Source organism: Maylandia zebra, linkage group LG11 (assembly GCF_041146795.1).
Source record: "Maylandia zebra isolate NMK-2024a linkage group LG11, Mzebra_GT3a, whole genome shotgun sequence".
Taxonomy (NCBI): domain Eukaryota; kingdom Metazoa; phylum Chordata; class Actinopteri; order Cichliformes; family Cichlidae; genus Maylandia; species Maylandia zebra.
The window spans coordinates 21,023,868-21,036,589 of NC_135177.1; the positions used below are offsets into that span (position 1 = coordinate 21,023,868).

Genomic DNA, 12,722 nt, shown 5'->3' on the forward strand with positions numbered 1-12,722 from the left:
ATGTGTGTGTGTGTGTGTGTGTGTGTGTATCGCTGGTGTGTGTCTGAGTGAACGGCAGTCAGGCAGGGGTGTTTTAGCCACAGGCGTCACTACCTGACCCCCGTGGCTGTGAGATTGACAGCTGTGGTCCCACCTAATTGCATTACTCTCCCAGGTGATTGGCTCACACCCTAGGGGCTCATTTGTCAGGATGCACTGTGGTAATGATGTAAATTAGCAGATCTATGTGTCACTCAGCCTGCTTCCCTCCTGCTGATTGGCCCCGCTGTGCCCAAGGGCTCGGCCCCCAGCTGAGGGAGCCAGCTCATTGGTCCTTAGGGAAACAGGAAGTCCCCAAGAAATAGGGCTTTACAGATTGGGGATCCTTAAGGGCTGATATTATCCTTCCTCCAACATCTATACCTGTCAGTCAAAAAAAATCGAGGAACCGACCCCTGAAGCTTCTCTCTTCTATCAGATACATGCATGTAGGAACCCATAATAACCCCGTGATGGCTAAGAAGCTAAGGGCTCTCTGCTCTAACTGTATAAACGGTAATAAAAATGTTTGCGTGTGTGTGTGTGCGTGCTCTAGAAATGAAATAAAGGCCACAGGCTCAGGCTCTGTCCCCCATTGCTAACCCAGCATGCCCTAGTCATGTCGCCTATCAAAAGCAGACACCTTCACAGTGACAGACAAGTAGAGAAGCACACACACACACTTTTTTACCTGTTTGTCTCAACGGCATCAATTGAAGCGTTACTTTCAGTGAGTGTGTGTCTGTCAGGAGGCAGCAGCGCGTATGTTTGCAGCACTCCTGTCGTGTTTCTGAAAGGTTTCGTCGGAGTGTCTAGATTCTTTGTTAAAATCTCTGCAGTTATATGAGGCAGAATATGAATAAAGACTAAATAATGTCAGCATCAGCATGAATCAATACTCATACAGATGCACAATCACTTGGTCTGGACCTCAGTCCATGATCAATGGTTTACTCTGAGTTATTGTCTTCATATTAACAAGCGGAGTGCTCCCTGAGGAACGCGTATGAATGGCTAAATGAGACCACTCCAAACCTCTCAACAGGACCTTGTGTTGTGTTTACACCCTCCTTTGTCTAGTTTCAGACGCTGCATTGCAAAAGCCTTTTTAGCCAAATTTGGATGCACTGTAGGTGTTTCCAAAACACTCAGGTCCTCATAAAACTCTAATTGCCCACTCTTGGTGATATGAATGTCCCTCGCATAGATTCAGATATTGACTCGTGTCCCTCATGTTGCTGTTTGGCCAAATTATAACTTTTGTTTATTTATTTATTTATTTTCCTGCATCTAATATTATTCATAAATCAATTCATATTTTAGTCTGACTGCTGGGGGCTTTCAAATAGACTTGAGAAGTGTAGAAAAGGATAAAAATTAATGGACAGAAGGAAAGAAGTTTGGCTTGAGTGCACGACTTAAAGGAGGTCTTGTGATCATCTCTTTTTTTTGTATAAAAGAAATCATAATAATAAAATTGTATTACTTGTTTGTGCAGCTCTGGAATATCTGCTGTTTGTGCGTGCATTAAGTTAAATATTTGCAGACTCTGTGAGTGTCTGAGTGAGCATTTCCATCTGCATTACTGACTGGGGTAATGACTTTAAATTAGAGACGTTTGTGGTTGATTTTGGTAAAGCTCATGTAAAAACTCTCTCTCACGGAAAATCACTTCCCATGACATGGCACATGTGCCAAACACACACGCTGACACACTAACACACACCTTCAAGGTGCCGCTCCCCCACTACTACCACCACCACCCGCTTGATCTCACACATAGCCTTACCTCGCAGTAAATGTTGTAACGAACTTGTATTAAGTCTCTGCCACTACTTGGCAGTGCGTGAGAAAGCAGGAGCATGATGGGTAATTGCCGTGCTGCACGCAGTGTCTACGGGAGCTCTCTTTACGAGGTGACTAGGGGGAGGAAGAGGGGGATGAGAAACGATGGATGGAAGACACCGCAGTGTTCCCTCACCTCCCCGACCAAAAGTTTAGAAGTGTTTTTAAAGCTGCGAATGCTTAACACTTATCAGTAACTCCCCTCTGCTGTATCGGCATGAAGTCTCTTTAGATGGTCAGTTTTGGGTAGCATCAGATCTGGGAGTTAATGAAAACGTCTCGGAGAAAACTCTGATTGTGGCATCAGTTTGTGCCTCCAGCATTTATGTGTTTAAGGGCAATAATTGATTTCTGTGCTGCGCTCCGCAGGGCTTGTCCCACATCTCCAAACCGAACACACAAACTCACACATGCATGCGCGCTCACACACACACACAGATATAAACACGGCAAGGCATGCTGCAGTATTAATGAGACATGAATAAGACATGAAGAGAGACCCCCCTCTTACACGCTCACACAGGGTCTCCCCCTCCCCAGCTGCTTCCTGTCTGCACGTTACCCAGCTTTCACTGCGCTCTGGTTAAGTGGGGCCAGGAAGAGATTTAACCCCCTCAGCGGGAGCACACACACACACACACACACACACACACACACACACACACACACACTCGCAGTCCCTACTGCCAGCTCACATTAGCTCCCTGATTTTGTTATTGGCTGTACGCATTTTGCTGTACGATCGACTGCTTGTGGAGCTTCAGGTGTTTATTATCTGCCCGCAAGACGATCCGTGTGTAACATAGTAATGGCCTCCTGAATGGCTCAATCACTGTTTGCTTAGTATACAGAAAAACTGTGTCTATATTCTCTGATCTCGAGAAACGCAGTTTTATTTAGAATATATTTATTTGTCACACAATATGATATTATACTGAACATGAAGCACTTAATTGTGAGTGTGTCCAGTAATGAGGGTGTGCTTTGAGTCAAGTGAATGCAAAGGAAACTGTCTAGACTCAGTTTAATGTCACTTTGTTAAACTGTGTGTGTGTATATGTGTTGCTGCAGCTCCAGTTGTGACCTTCCATCTGTTTGTGTTGCAGGCCTCAGCGACGTCCAGCCCGGGACCTGCCTCTCTGGGCTCGCAGGTTCATGCAGCAGCTGTCAACGGAGACAGAAGCGCTCTCCTCAAACTCATCACCGGTAAGCAGCACATCTTAGGTTCATGAAGTCACACGAGTCATGGCATGTGGCATAAATTAGAAATGTGCAGTAAAAGAATATAAGAGGGCAAATATGAGGATGCAGGTTATGAGTGCTAAAGTGCTTCCTTGTGACTCTTAGCAGCTCCAAATAAATAGTTTTTTCTCTTTAAGTACAAGAACTTACAAGAATGAATTCTGTGGATTTTCACCAAAATCGTGGTCTCTATTGGGGTCTTAACCTCTGACTTAAACCTTCTGTTGTGCTTCATGTGTGTCCACATGTAGCAGAGCCCTTGCTGAAGGACCGTGAGGACCAGTTCGGCCGGACCCCTTTGATGTACTGCGTGCTGGCTGACCGTCTGGACTGCGCAGAGATTCTGCTGAAAGCCGGAGCATCGGTCAACAAGACCGACCTCAGCCAGCGAACCGCTTTGCACCTTGCTGCACAGAAGGTACGGGCATTCGCAGATGTGCAGGTGAACACTGGAGCACACACATAAAGCACACTAATGTCATCAGTTACGTATGTCGGCCCTTTTTATGTCATTATCCTGACAAAATTCATTCGCAAAGGCCATAATTGGATAGATTTATTAAAGTGAAATGAATATGAACCCAAGGTGTGATCTCATAGAAGTTAAATAACAGAGAAATTTTGACAGTCTGTCAGCTCCAATGGGAAGCCAGTGCCCCCTAGTGGCTGTAATTATGGCCTTAGGGCAGGGGTGCCCAATCCCGGTCCTCGAGAGCTACTATCCTGCAGCTTTTAGATGCATCCCTACTCCAACACAGCTGAATCAAATGGTTTGATCTCTTCAGCATGCCATCATGTTTGGCAAAGGCCTGATAACAAGCCATTCATTTGATTCAGGTGTGTGGGAACAAGGATGCATCTAAAAGCTGCAGGACGGTAGCTCTCGAGGACCGGGATTGGGCACCCCTGCCTTAGGGCTTATTGAAGATAATATGACCTGATTTATGGGCCTCAGACACAAGCAGTGTAGCTATGAGCTTCCTATGCACATGCTTGTACATGAAGAATTATTCTGCATGGAGTATTTCTGCTGTTTCACAGCATTTTAGACACACAAACGTGTGAAAGAGGAGGGGCTTGATGTTCTTTTGAGTTCAATCTACACACTTAGGGACAATGAAGACAAAGAGTTAATGACAAAACCTCCAGAGTGATGAGAACAACGGGGATGTGGTGCTAATAATATCTCTTTACCTCTCTGTTATTTATTGGCAGCTTCTTTTATTAGAGTGTACTGATACAGGATCATCATATCACTGAAGGGAGAGGGAAGGTAATAGGTTACTAGGATCTGTCTCGTAGATGGGGAGTGTGTGTATGTTGGGGGATGCTAGTGATGGGAAGCCCTGTCTCTTTGACATCTGATCAATAAGTGGCTGAGACAGCGAGAGAGGCAAGGGATTACTGATCTAATTGGACTGAGAATAGGAGGACAGGAACACACACACACTCTCTTAGAGTCTAGATGCATGCTCACACACGAGATAGATCTGTCAGTCTGTGGCTTTGTGGTCACAGAACGATACTAAACACCCTCACACATGTTCACCCTCGCACTGCTGCTGTGTGGCCACTGTTGCACCCAGTGGCCTGCTGGTGAAAGACCAAAAAAGTGAGTATAAAGATGATGACGATGATGAGGAGGGGATGGCAGGCAGAGTGCTGCTGTTTACTGTTTAACAGCTCATCACACACACTGAGGAGTGACGCAGGAGGAGGGAACGAAGATGGATGACCTGTGGATTGAACCAGACGCGGCTAAAAGCCCGGGGAGTGTGTGTGTGTGTGTGTGGGAGTGTGTGTGTCATTGTTGCTGGTTCATGACTAATGTTGAGGAGAATTGGCGATTTCTGAGCTTCTTATCAGCACAGTTTGTCCCTCTTGGTTGCTGCAGGGGAACGTGCGTTTCCTGAAGCTGCTGCTGTCCAGGCGTGCTAACTGGCTGCAGAAAGATTTAGAGGAAATGACCCCACTCCACCTGGCCACCAGACACCCCTCACCTAAAGCGCTCGCCCTGCTCCTCAAACATATTGGACCTGGAGAGGTTGACACACAGGACAAGAATAAGGTAGTGGAGTAGAGTGCATAAATATCCATCTGTCTTTATAACTGTTCTCAGTCACAAAACAGCCAGCCAGGGCGTCAAGCCATTAACCTTCAAACAGACTCACTCAAAGCCATTTGGTAGATGCAGCGGCGGTTTTAAGTCATACACACATTAAGTCATACATACATAAACACGTTCAGTGAAAAGCTTAACAAGCTGTAGCTTTGTCCTGTGTTCTTGCTGATAAAACCACAAACACACAGTGTTCTCTGTCTGCTCAACCTGATGTGTATCTGACATCAGTAGTTAGTTTTGTAATAATCCAATATGCATCATCGTGTCAGATGACAGTGGTTTCAGCAAATCTCAGAATAGCTCAGTTGTCGGCATCTAGGTTTAAATCTCAGCTCACTGGTGGATCTTCAATATGAGCTTTGTGTAGCACGTTCCCTCATATTTCCTGGCTGTATCATAGTGTAGTGATTTTTTTTTTGAAGTGGAAACCTCAAACCCAGTCTTACGACTGCCCATTTTAATTTTAGCACCATTGACAAATCTTTGTGTCATCTTTTATCGTCATTCTGTCGACAGCAAACTGCTCTTCACTGGTCGGCTTTTTATAACCGACCAGAACACGTTCGCCTTCTGATCAAGCACGACTCCAACATCGGCATCCCAGACAGTGAAGGCAAGATCCCCCTGCACTGGGCTGCACACAGTCAGGAGCCCAGTGCCACAGAAACTGTCCGCTGTATACTGGTACACGCCATATCCACACACACGATCACAAATTCATTTGTCTTCATTTCCCATCCTCACACATCAAACCTGCATGTTTGCATCTTTTCTTGTTACTGTCTGTGTTTGTGTAAAGGAAGCAGCACCCACTGAGTCCCTGCTGAACTGGCAGGACTATGAGGGTCGGACGCCCCTTCACTTTGCCGTTGCTGATGGCAACGAGGCAGTAGTGGAGGTGCTGACGTCTTATGAGGGCTGTAATGTAACAGCTTATGATAACCTCTTCAGAACACCGCTGCACTGGGCTGCTTTGCTGGGTGAGTTGACACACATCTTATATGCAGTTTATTATTACAAGAACCTGCAAGAATTTCAGGCTTTTTAGAAATTATATCCTTAAAAGCTAAACTACCAGTCGAATTTAGAATCCACATTTTTTCCTTTCTAGCAGCTTAGGTTTCAGTCTCTCAGCCACTTTGGTGATGGGCAGGTTTGCAAATGAGGTTAGGCAGAAGTGTCCATTTACTCCATTTCAGTGTTTGCAGATGACACTGTAGTGAGAACAGGGAGCAGGTGAAAAATAGGTAAAAGGGTGGAGGTATGCTCTGGAGAGAAGAGGAATGAAAGATGCTTGAAGCGAGACAGAATACATGTGTGTGAATGAGAGGGAGACAGGTGGAAAGGTAAAGATACAGGAGTAGAGGTAGTGGAGATGGATGAGGTGAAATACCTGGGGTCAATCCGAATCCAAAGCAAAAGACAGTGCACAAGAGAGGTAAAGAAGAGTGTAGGGATAGGGTGGAGTGGGTGTTATGAGTATGAGGGGTGATTTTTGACAGAAGGACAGCAACAAGAGTGCAGATGGTAGTGAGACCTGCAATGATGTATGGTTTGGAGATGGTGGCACTGACACAAAGCCGAGCTGCAGGTGGCAGAATTTAAGATTTTCATTGGGAGTTGCAAGGATGGACAAGATTAGAAATGAGAACATCAGAGGGACAGCTGGGGTCACATGTTTAGGAGACAAAGTTAGAGAGGCAAGGCTAAGATGATTTGGACATATGCAGTGGAGGGATAGTCGGTATACTGGACAGAGGTTGTTGACGCTGGAGCTCACAGACAGGAGGAAGAGGAGGAAGTACTCATAGGAGGTCCATGGATGTAGGAAAGGTAGGACCTGTAGAGGGTTGGTGTGACAGAGACATGGTCAGATTTCATGACTACTAGTGAGAGCAGCCAAAAGAAGAAGAATGGATCAGATAAAATGGCATTAAAATGTGTGGTGTGAAGGCAACACCCTGACTTTTTCTCTGGTTCCTCCAGCAGTTCTATTTATTTAGTCCTATTGTGTGAACACTTCCAGTTATCTTACACTTTCACTCAAAAGTTTGAAGTGCTTTTTAGATCAGAAATGTTATAAGTGACCATCAAAAATTAATACTGTCATTAATCATAAGTCATTTTTAACTGAGACTTGAATCGATTAAGTTAACACAGCAGATAGCAAATGTGCTGTTTTTAAAAAAAGGAAAAAATGTGCCTATTTGGGCGTGTGGCAAATCATCCTAAATGGGTTTGATCATAGTCACACAGAAAATAAAATAAAATTCCTTCAGAAACTTCACAATATACAAGTTCTGAGAAACTGAGTCTTGTACTTAAAAACCAGTTAAAGCAAACAAACAAATGATTTCATAGAAAAGTGGGAACTACTCAGTAGTCTCAAAAGTGTGCAAAATTGGCTTTAACCAGAACAGAAAGAGAAGTGGGAGGCCGAGGTGCAAAACCACGTCTGTGGTTTAAAATAAGACATCTCACAGGGGCACAACTGAAAACATCATTAAACAGTCGTCATACAAGCAATTTTTTGCTGGTTTGTGACGTATTTTCATATATTTGTCGCTCAGAATAGCCTTTATTTACATCAAAAATGACTCCAAACTTCTGAGTGACAGCATGTGTGATAGTGACCTGTTTATTTCTTTAGTGTCACGTTAACTGTACAAACAAAAACACACGCTGCATCTGTAAGATGGTGTGGTTGAGCTGTCGTCCTGGCGCTTCACATCCTTGTTTCCCAGCATGTCCCTCTGATGAAAAACGTGTCTTTTTCAGGCCATGCGAAAATTGTCCACCTGCTGCTGGAGAGGAACACATCAGGCACTATTCCCTCAGACAGCCAAGGGGCAACACCTCTGCACTATGGGGCACAAAGCAACAATGCTGTGAGTCACTGACTCACATATTGTTACCTCCGCCAAGGAGGTTGTGTTTTGGTAGTGTTTTCCTGTCGTGCTGTCTGTAAACACGATGTCTCAAAAAGTTTTGAAATAATTCCAATAAAACTTTGTAGGGGTGTAGAGTGGGCTTATGTTAACAATCCATTGAAATCTGGCTTATATCCACCAAGGTCTTCAAGGTCCCCTTAATGGAAAATTGACAAAAAGTCTTATAAATGAGAAACTATTTAACTTAGACTCTTACAAGTGTTACTGATATTTGAAAGTCCTACACCAGACAGTTTAAACGCTTGATTATTCAAACGCCTGTTTTAAATTACAGCAGAATAATAAACCAGATCTTCATCTTGTTAGTTTGTTGTAATTATGTTTCAGTATCTTCACCTTGGTCCAAAAAACAACACAAATAACCTGCGTTTTTCTTTCTGTGTGCATGAAGGAGACAGTTGGCGTATTCCTGTCCCATCCGTCGGTGAAAGACGAGCCCGATCTAGAGGGGAGAACAGCGTTCATGTGGGCTGCTGGGAAGGGCAGTGACGATGTCATTCGCACCATGCTGGCCCTCACCCCAAACATTGACATCAACATGGCAGACAAGTACGGTGGCACTGGTGAGGACTTGACAAACCAGAGGAGGAACTAAAGCTCCTCCGAACTGCTTTGGCCCACTTCCCCTGTCCTCTGTGTGCTTCGAGGGAATGATGACATAATTTCCCTGGTCTTAATGCTCTATGTACACATACATACATACCTTTGTCCTTACTGGTTGCTTGTTTTAAAGTTGGGATGATGATGTCACAGGGGATTCCCCCAAAAGTGCAAAAGAAGCAGTGAGATCACAGGAGAGAGGGAAGTGATACTGTGAGCAAAATTAATGTGAGCTCGTCACAGACACGCACTACTGCCAGCACTGTCCTTTGACAAACACACATACATGCAGGCGCACATGACTTCCCGCCACGCTTTGACCCCCCGGGGCTATTTGAACCTATAATCTCCATGGCGATAGCCCCTCTGCTCGACGGTCATTGTTTATGCATGAATTACATGCAACGGTTGAATCATGCTAATTAGACAGTGTGAAGGGCAGTGTAAATGACCGAATCACTTCCATGCACTTGACTCCAGTCTGTACTGTCTGGGGACTGGAGTGAGGGCAAGGTGGGATTTCCACAAGGAGGATTAAGTGCACCACTCCTCATTAAATGTCTCCCCCTGTTTAACCCTTCACTGACCAGGCTTTAGCCACAGCCCAAACAGGAGCATCAGTCAAAGGAGTGATGTGGAGAAAAAGAAGGGACAGACCTGAGGAGTGATTCAGGACATCATGTTTTATCATGTGCATGTGTGTGTGTTTAAACAGCGCTCCATGCGGCCTCCCTGTCAGGCCATGAGAGCACAGTGAAGCTGCTTTTGGAGAAGGGCGCAATGGTTGACTCTCTGGATGTCATGAAACACACACCACTGTTTCGTGCCTGTGAGATGGGACACAGAGATGTCATACTAACACTGATCAAAGGTGAGTGTTCATTAACATATGTTAGTTACACTTTCTCAGTAATTTCGGGAAAGTCTTATTTCCTTTTTCAGTTTTCCTGTGGTCTTTGTAGTCATGCGAATGTTTTGAATAAAGGTTCTGCACGTGTTGACCTGGTGGACGTAGATGGTCACACTGCTCTACACTGGGCAGCTCTAGGAGGGAACGCTGAAGTCTGTCAGATACTGATGGAGAATGGGATAAGTCCCAATGTACAGGTATGCATAAACATATTTCACTAAGGGAGTAGTTGTTTTTAATACTTGGATTAAAATCATTTGCAGGCAACGGGCGTCTAAAGTATAGAAGCCTAGCTAAGCTAAGCTGTCTTAGATTTGAAACAGCAAGTGCTGACTAAAGTGCTTAAGAACAGAATAAATATACAAAACCATTTATACAAAAACAATTAAAACAATGAAAATCACCTCTCACACTGTGGAAAGTGAAAAGAGGTAGGTTTTAAGAAGTGACTTAAAATGGGCAGTGCAGAAGCCTGTCTAATATGCAGTGGCAGCGAATTCCACAACTTAGGTGCTGCCACAGCAAAAGATCTGTTCCCTCTGAGCTTTTGCTGTGCCCTCGCATTATCTAGGAGCAGCTGATCAGCTGACCTGAGCAACCAGCATGGTGAGTGCACATGTAAGAGCTTAGTTAGGGTGGGGTAAGACTATTTAAAGGCTTAAAAACAAACAAAAGAAGCCATAGACATGTTGTGTTTCCTCTCCTATGATGATCCACCAGATGTGCTGCTTGTTTGTCAGTCTCTCCATTAAATAACTTGGTCATTATCCATTTGCAGTGTGAAGTGTGTCTGATCTGTTGACAGCATTTGGCTGAATCTAAGCAAAGAGTACACTCTACTGTTCATCCTGCAACTTCTATCAGCAGCCAGATCATCAATGAACACTAGTGACCCAGTTCCTCTGGATCATACATGCCCATACCATAACATTGCCTCTGCCATGTTTGACAGATGATGTGGTATGCTTTAGATCATGAGTTGTTTCTCTCTTTTTCCAGGCTTTTCTCTTCACATCATTCTAGTACAAGTTCATCTTGCTTTCATCCATCCTAGAATTCTTCCAGACCTGTTTTGGCTCTTTTAGATAGTTTTCTTGCAAAGTGTAATCGGACCTTCTTGTTCGTGAGTGTAACCAATGGTTTGCACCTTGTTGTACACCCTCTGTCTTCATATTCATAAAGGGTGTCTTTCAATTGTGGACTTGGAAAGTGATACTCCTACCTCGTCAAGTGTGTTCTTGATTCAGATAGGTGGTGTAAAGTTGTTTTTCTTAATCCTGGAAATAATCCTCATCACACACTCTAGTTTTAGTTTTTAGTCCTTTTGGTGTTTCACAACATGGCAGCCATGCCAAAATGGGTATCTCTGCAAGTTTGATTTGGTAGAGTGGAACACCAGATGCCCTTCCTGACACAACCCCAAAAGGGATTTTTGTCTCCGACTGCAATCTAACCAGCGACCCTTCAGGTGTCTAATTTATATGTTAACCACTACACCATTCTTTTTAAGAATGTACCAGGTTTCTGATTTGGCTTCTACTAAAGTTTTTGCTATCTGTCTGATAGGTTCATTTTGTTTCAGCCTACTGATAGCCTCCTTCACACACTAGATAACTATAACTGATAAAGTAACCATTAGGATTAAATCGTCCAAATTCAGTTTAAAATTACAGGTTAATAAAAGGTTACAGTGAACATACTAGAGCAGGAGAGGGGATGAAAGGATGTTTTTTTCTTTAATATGAAGCGTGACCACTCACCCTCTACCTCAGCCCTGCAGCAAAATGCAATAAAGTTTAACCAAAGCCAACGTGCTGCTGCAGTAGTGTGTCATATTAAATTGTCATGGTCAATTGGAAACATTTAGTCATAAATTTTTGTTACAGTTACTTCTATTTCATTTAAACTGCTTTCATTTGGTAGTGTTTCACCTGTGTGTTCCGTTCTTTAGAGCAACAGAAACTATCTCTGGTTAATAATCATAAAACAACATTGTTATGGATAATCTAATACAGCACCGAGTGACTTCCTAGTTACATACTGAACATGAATTTTGGATTTTGTCCTCATTAACGACCAAAAACAGTTTGGATTCTCGTGTCCAGCGTAAAGCATATGGCTGATCATTGTGAACTTCAAAGCTGTCTATGTCGTAGCTCCAAAACTTCTGATCTGCTGTGTAAACTTTTTGCAGGATCATGCAGGAAGGACTCCACTGCAGTGCGCAGCTTACGGTGGTTACATCACCTGCATGGCTGTTCTCATGGAGAACCACGCTGATCCTAATATACAGGACAAGGAGGTAAGAAATTGCCTGTATTTGCTTGAATACACTTTCATGTCTGACTTTTTTTTGTAAGGTTTAAACATACAACGTTAATGCTGTTTTTTTCTTTATGGGGGTCCAGGGCCGGACCGCTCTCCACTGGTCATGTAACAATGGCTACCTTGACGCTGTGAAACTGCTGCTGGGCTACAATGCCTTTCCCAATCAAATGGAGCACAGTGAGGAGAGGTGAGAACTGAGACCACAATGAAAGCAGCCGAGGTGAAGCTTAAAAAGTAGGAAAATAGATGTATGAATCACACTGTTTATGCTGTGCAGGTACACCCCTCTGGACTATGCTCTGCTGGGGGGGCACAGTGAGGTGACTCAGTTCATGCTGGAGCATGGTGCTCTGTCCATAGCAGCTATCCAGGACATCGCTGCCGCCTCAATCCAGGCGGTCTACAAGGGCTACACTGTCCGCAAGGCCTTCAGGGAGAGAAAGCAGCTCCTCATGCGACACGAGCAACTGCGCAAGGATGCAGCCAAGTGAGAGACACATATAGGGTCATGCCAGAGTTATAGGTATAATGGTAAAGTGAAGGAATTGGCATAACTAGCTTTTATTAACCAGCGTTAACAGAGCCTAGCAGTGATCTCCTTATGGCATCTGACAGTGGACTCATGTCTGTGCTTGTTCTGCTAGGTTTCAGTGCAGCATTTGACACTGTTGACCACAATATTGTATACATGGGTTAGAATACACAG

The 12,722-nt window shown here is 44.1% G+C and overlaps 1 protein-coding gene across 1 annotated transcript in view; it reads left to right on the plus strand.

Annotated features, from left to right (window-relative positions):
* The window catches only part of invs (inversin), a 41,560-nt gene that overhangs the window by 4,310 nt on the left and 24,528 nt on the right, over window positions 1-12,722 (plus strand). Inside the window, exons 3-14 of the mRNA XM_004541380.5 lie at window positions 2,970-3,069; window positions 3,357-3,523; window positions 5,000-5,173; window positions 5,744-5,911; window positions 6,027-6,207; window positions 8,006-8,115; window positions 8,570-8,741; window positions 9,494-9,649; window positions 9,764-9,885; window positions 11,883-11,990; window positions 12,097-12,203; window positions 12,294-12,503. Coding sequence (XP_004541437.1) covers window positions 2,970-3,069; window positions 3,357-3,523; window positions 5,000-5,173; window positions 5,744-5,911; window positions 6,027-6,207; window positions 8,006-8,115; window positions 8,570-8,741; window positions 9,494-9,649; window positions 9,764-9,885; window positions 11,883-11,990; window positions 12,097-12,203; window positions 12,294-12,503 — 1,775 coding nt within the window. The remainder of the gene's footprint in view (window positions 1-2,969; window positions 3,070-3,356; window positions 3,524-4,999; window positions 5,174-5,743; window positions 5,912-6,026; window positions 6,208-8,005; window positions 8,116-8,569; window positions 8,742-9,493; window positions 9,650-9,763; window positions 9,886-11,882; window positions 11,991-12,096; window positions 12,204-12,293; window positions 12,504-12,722) is intronic.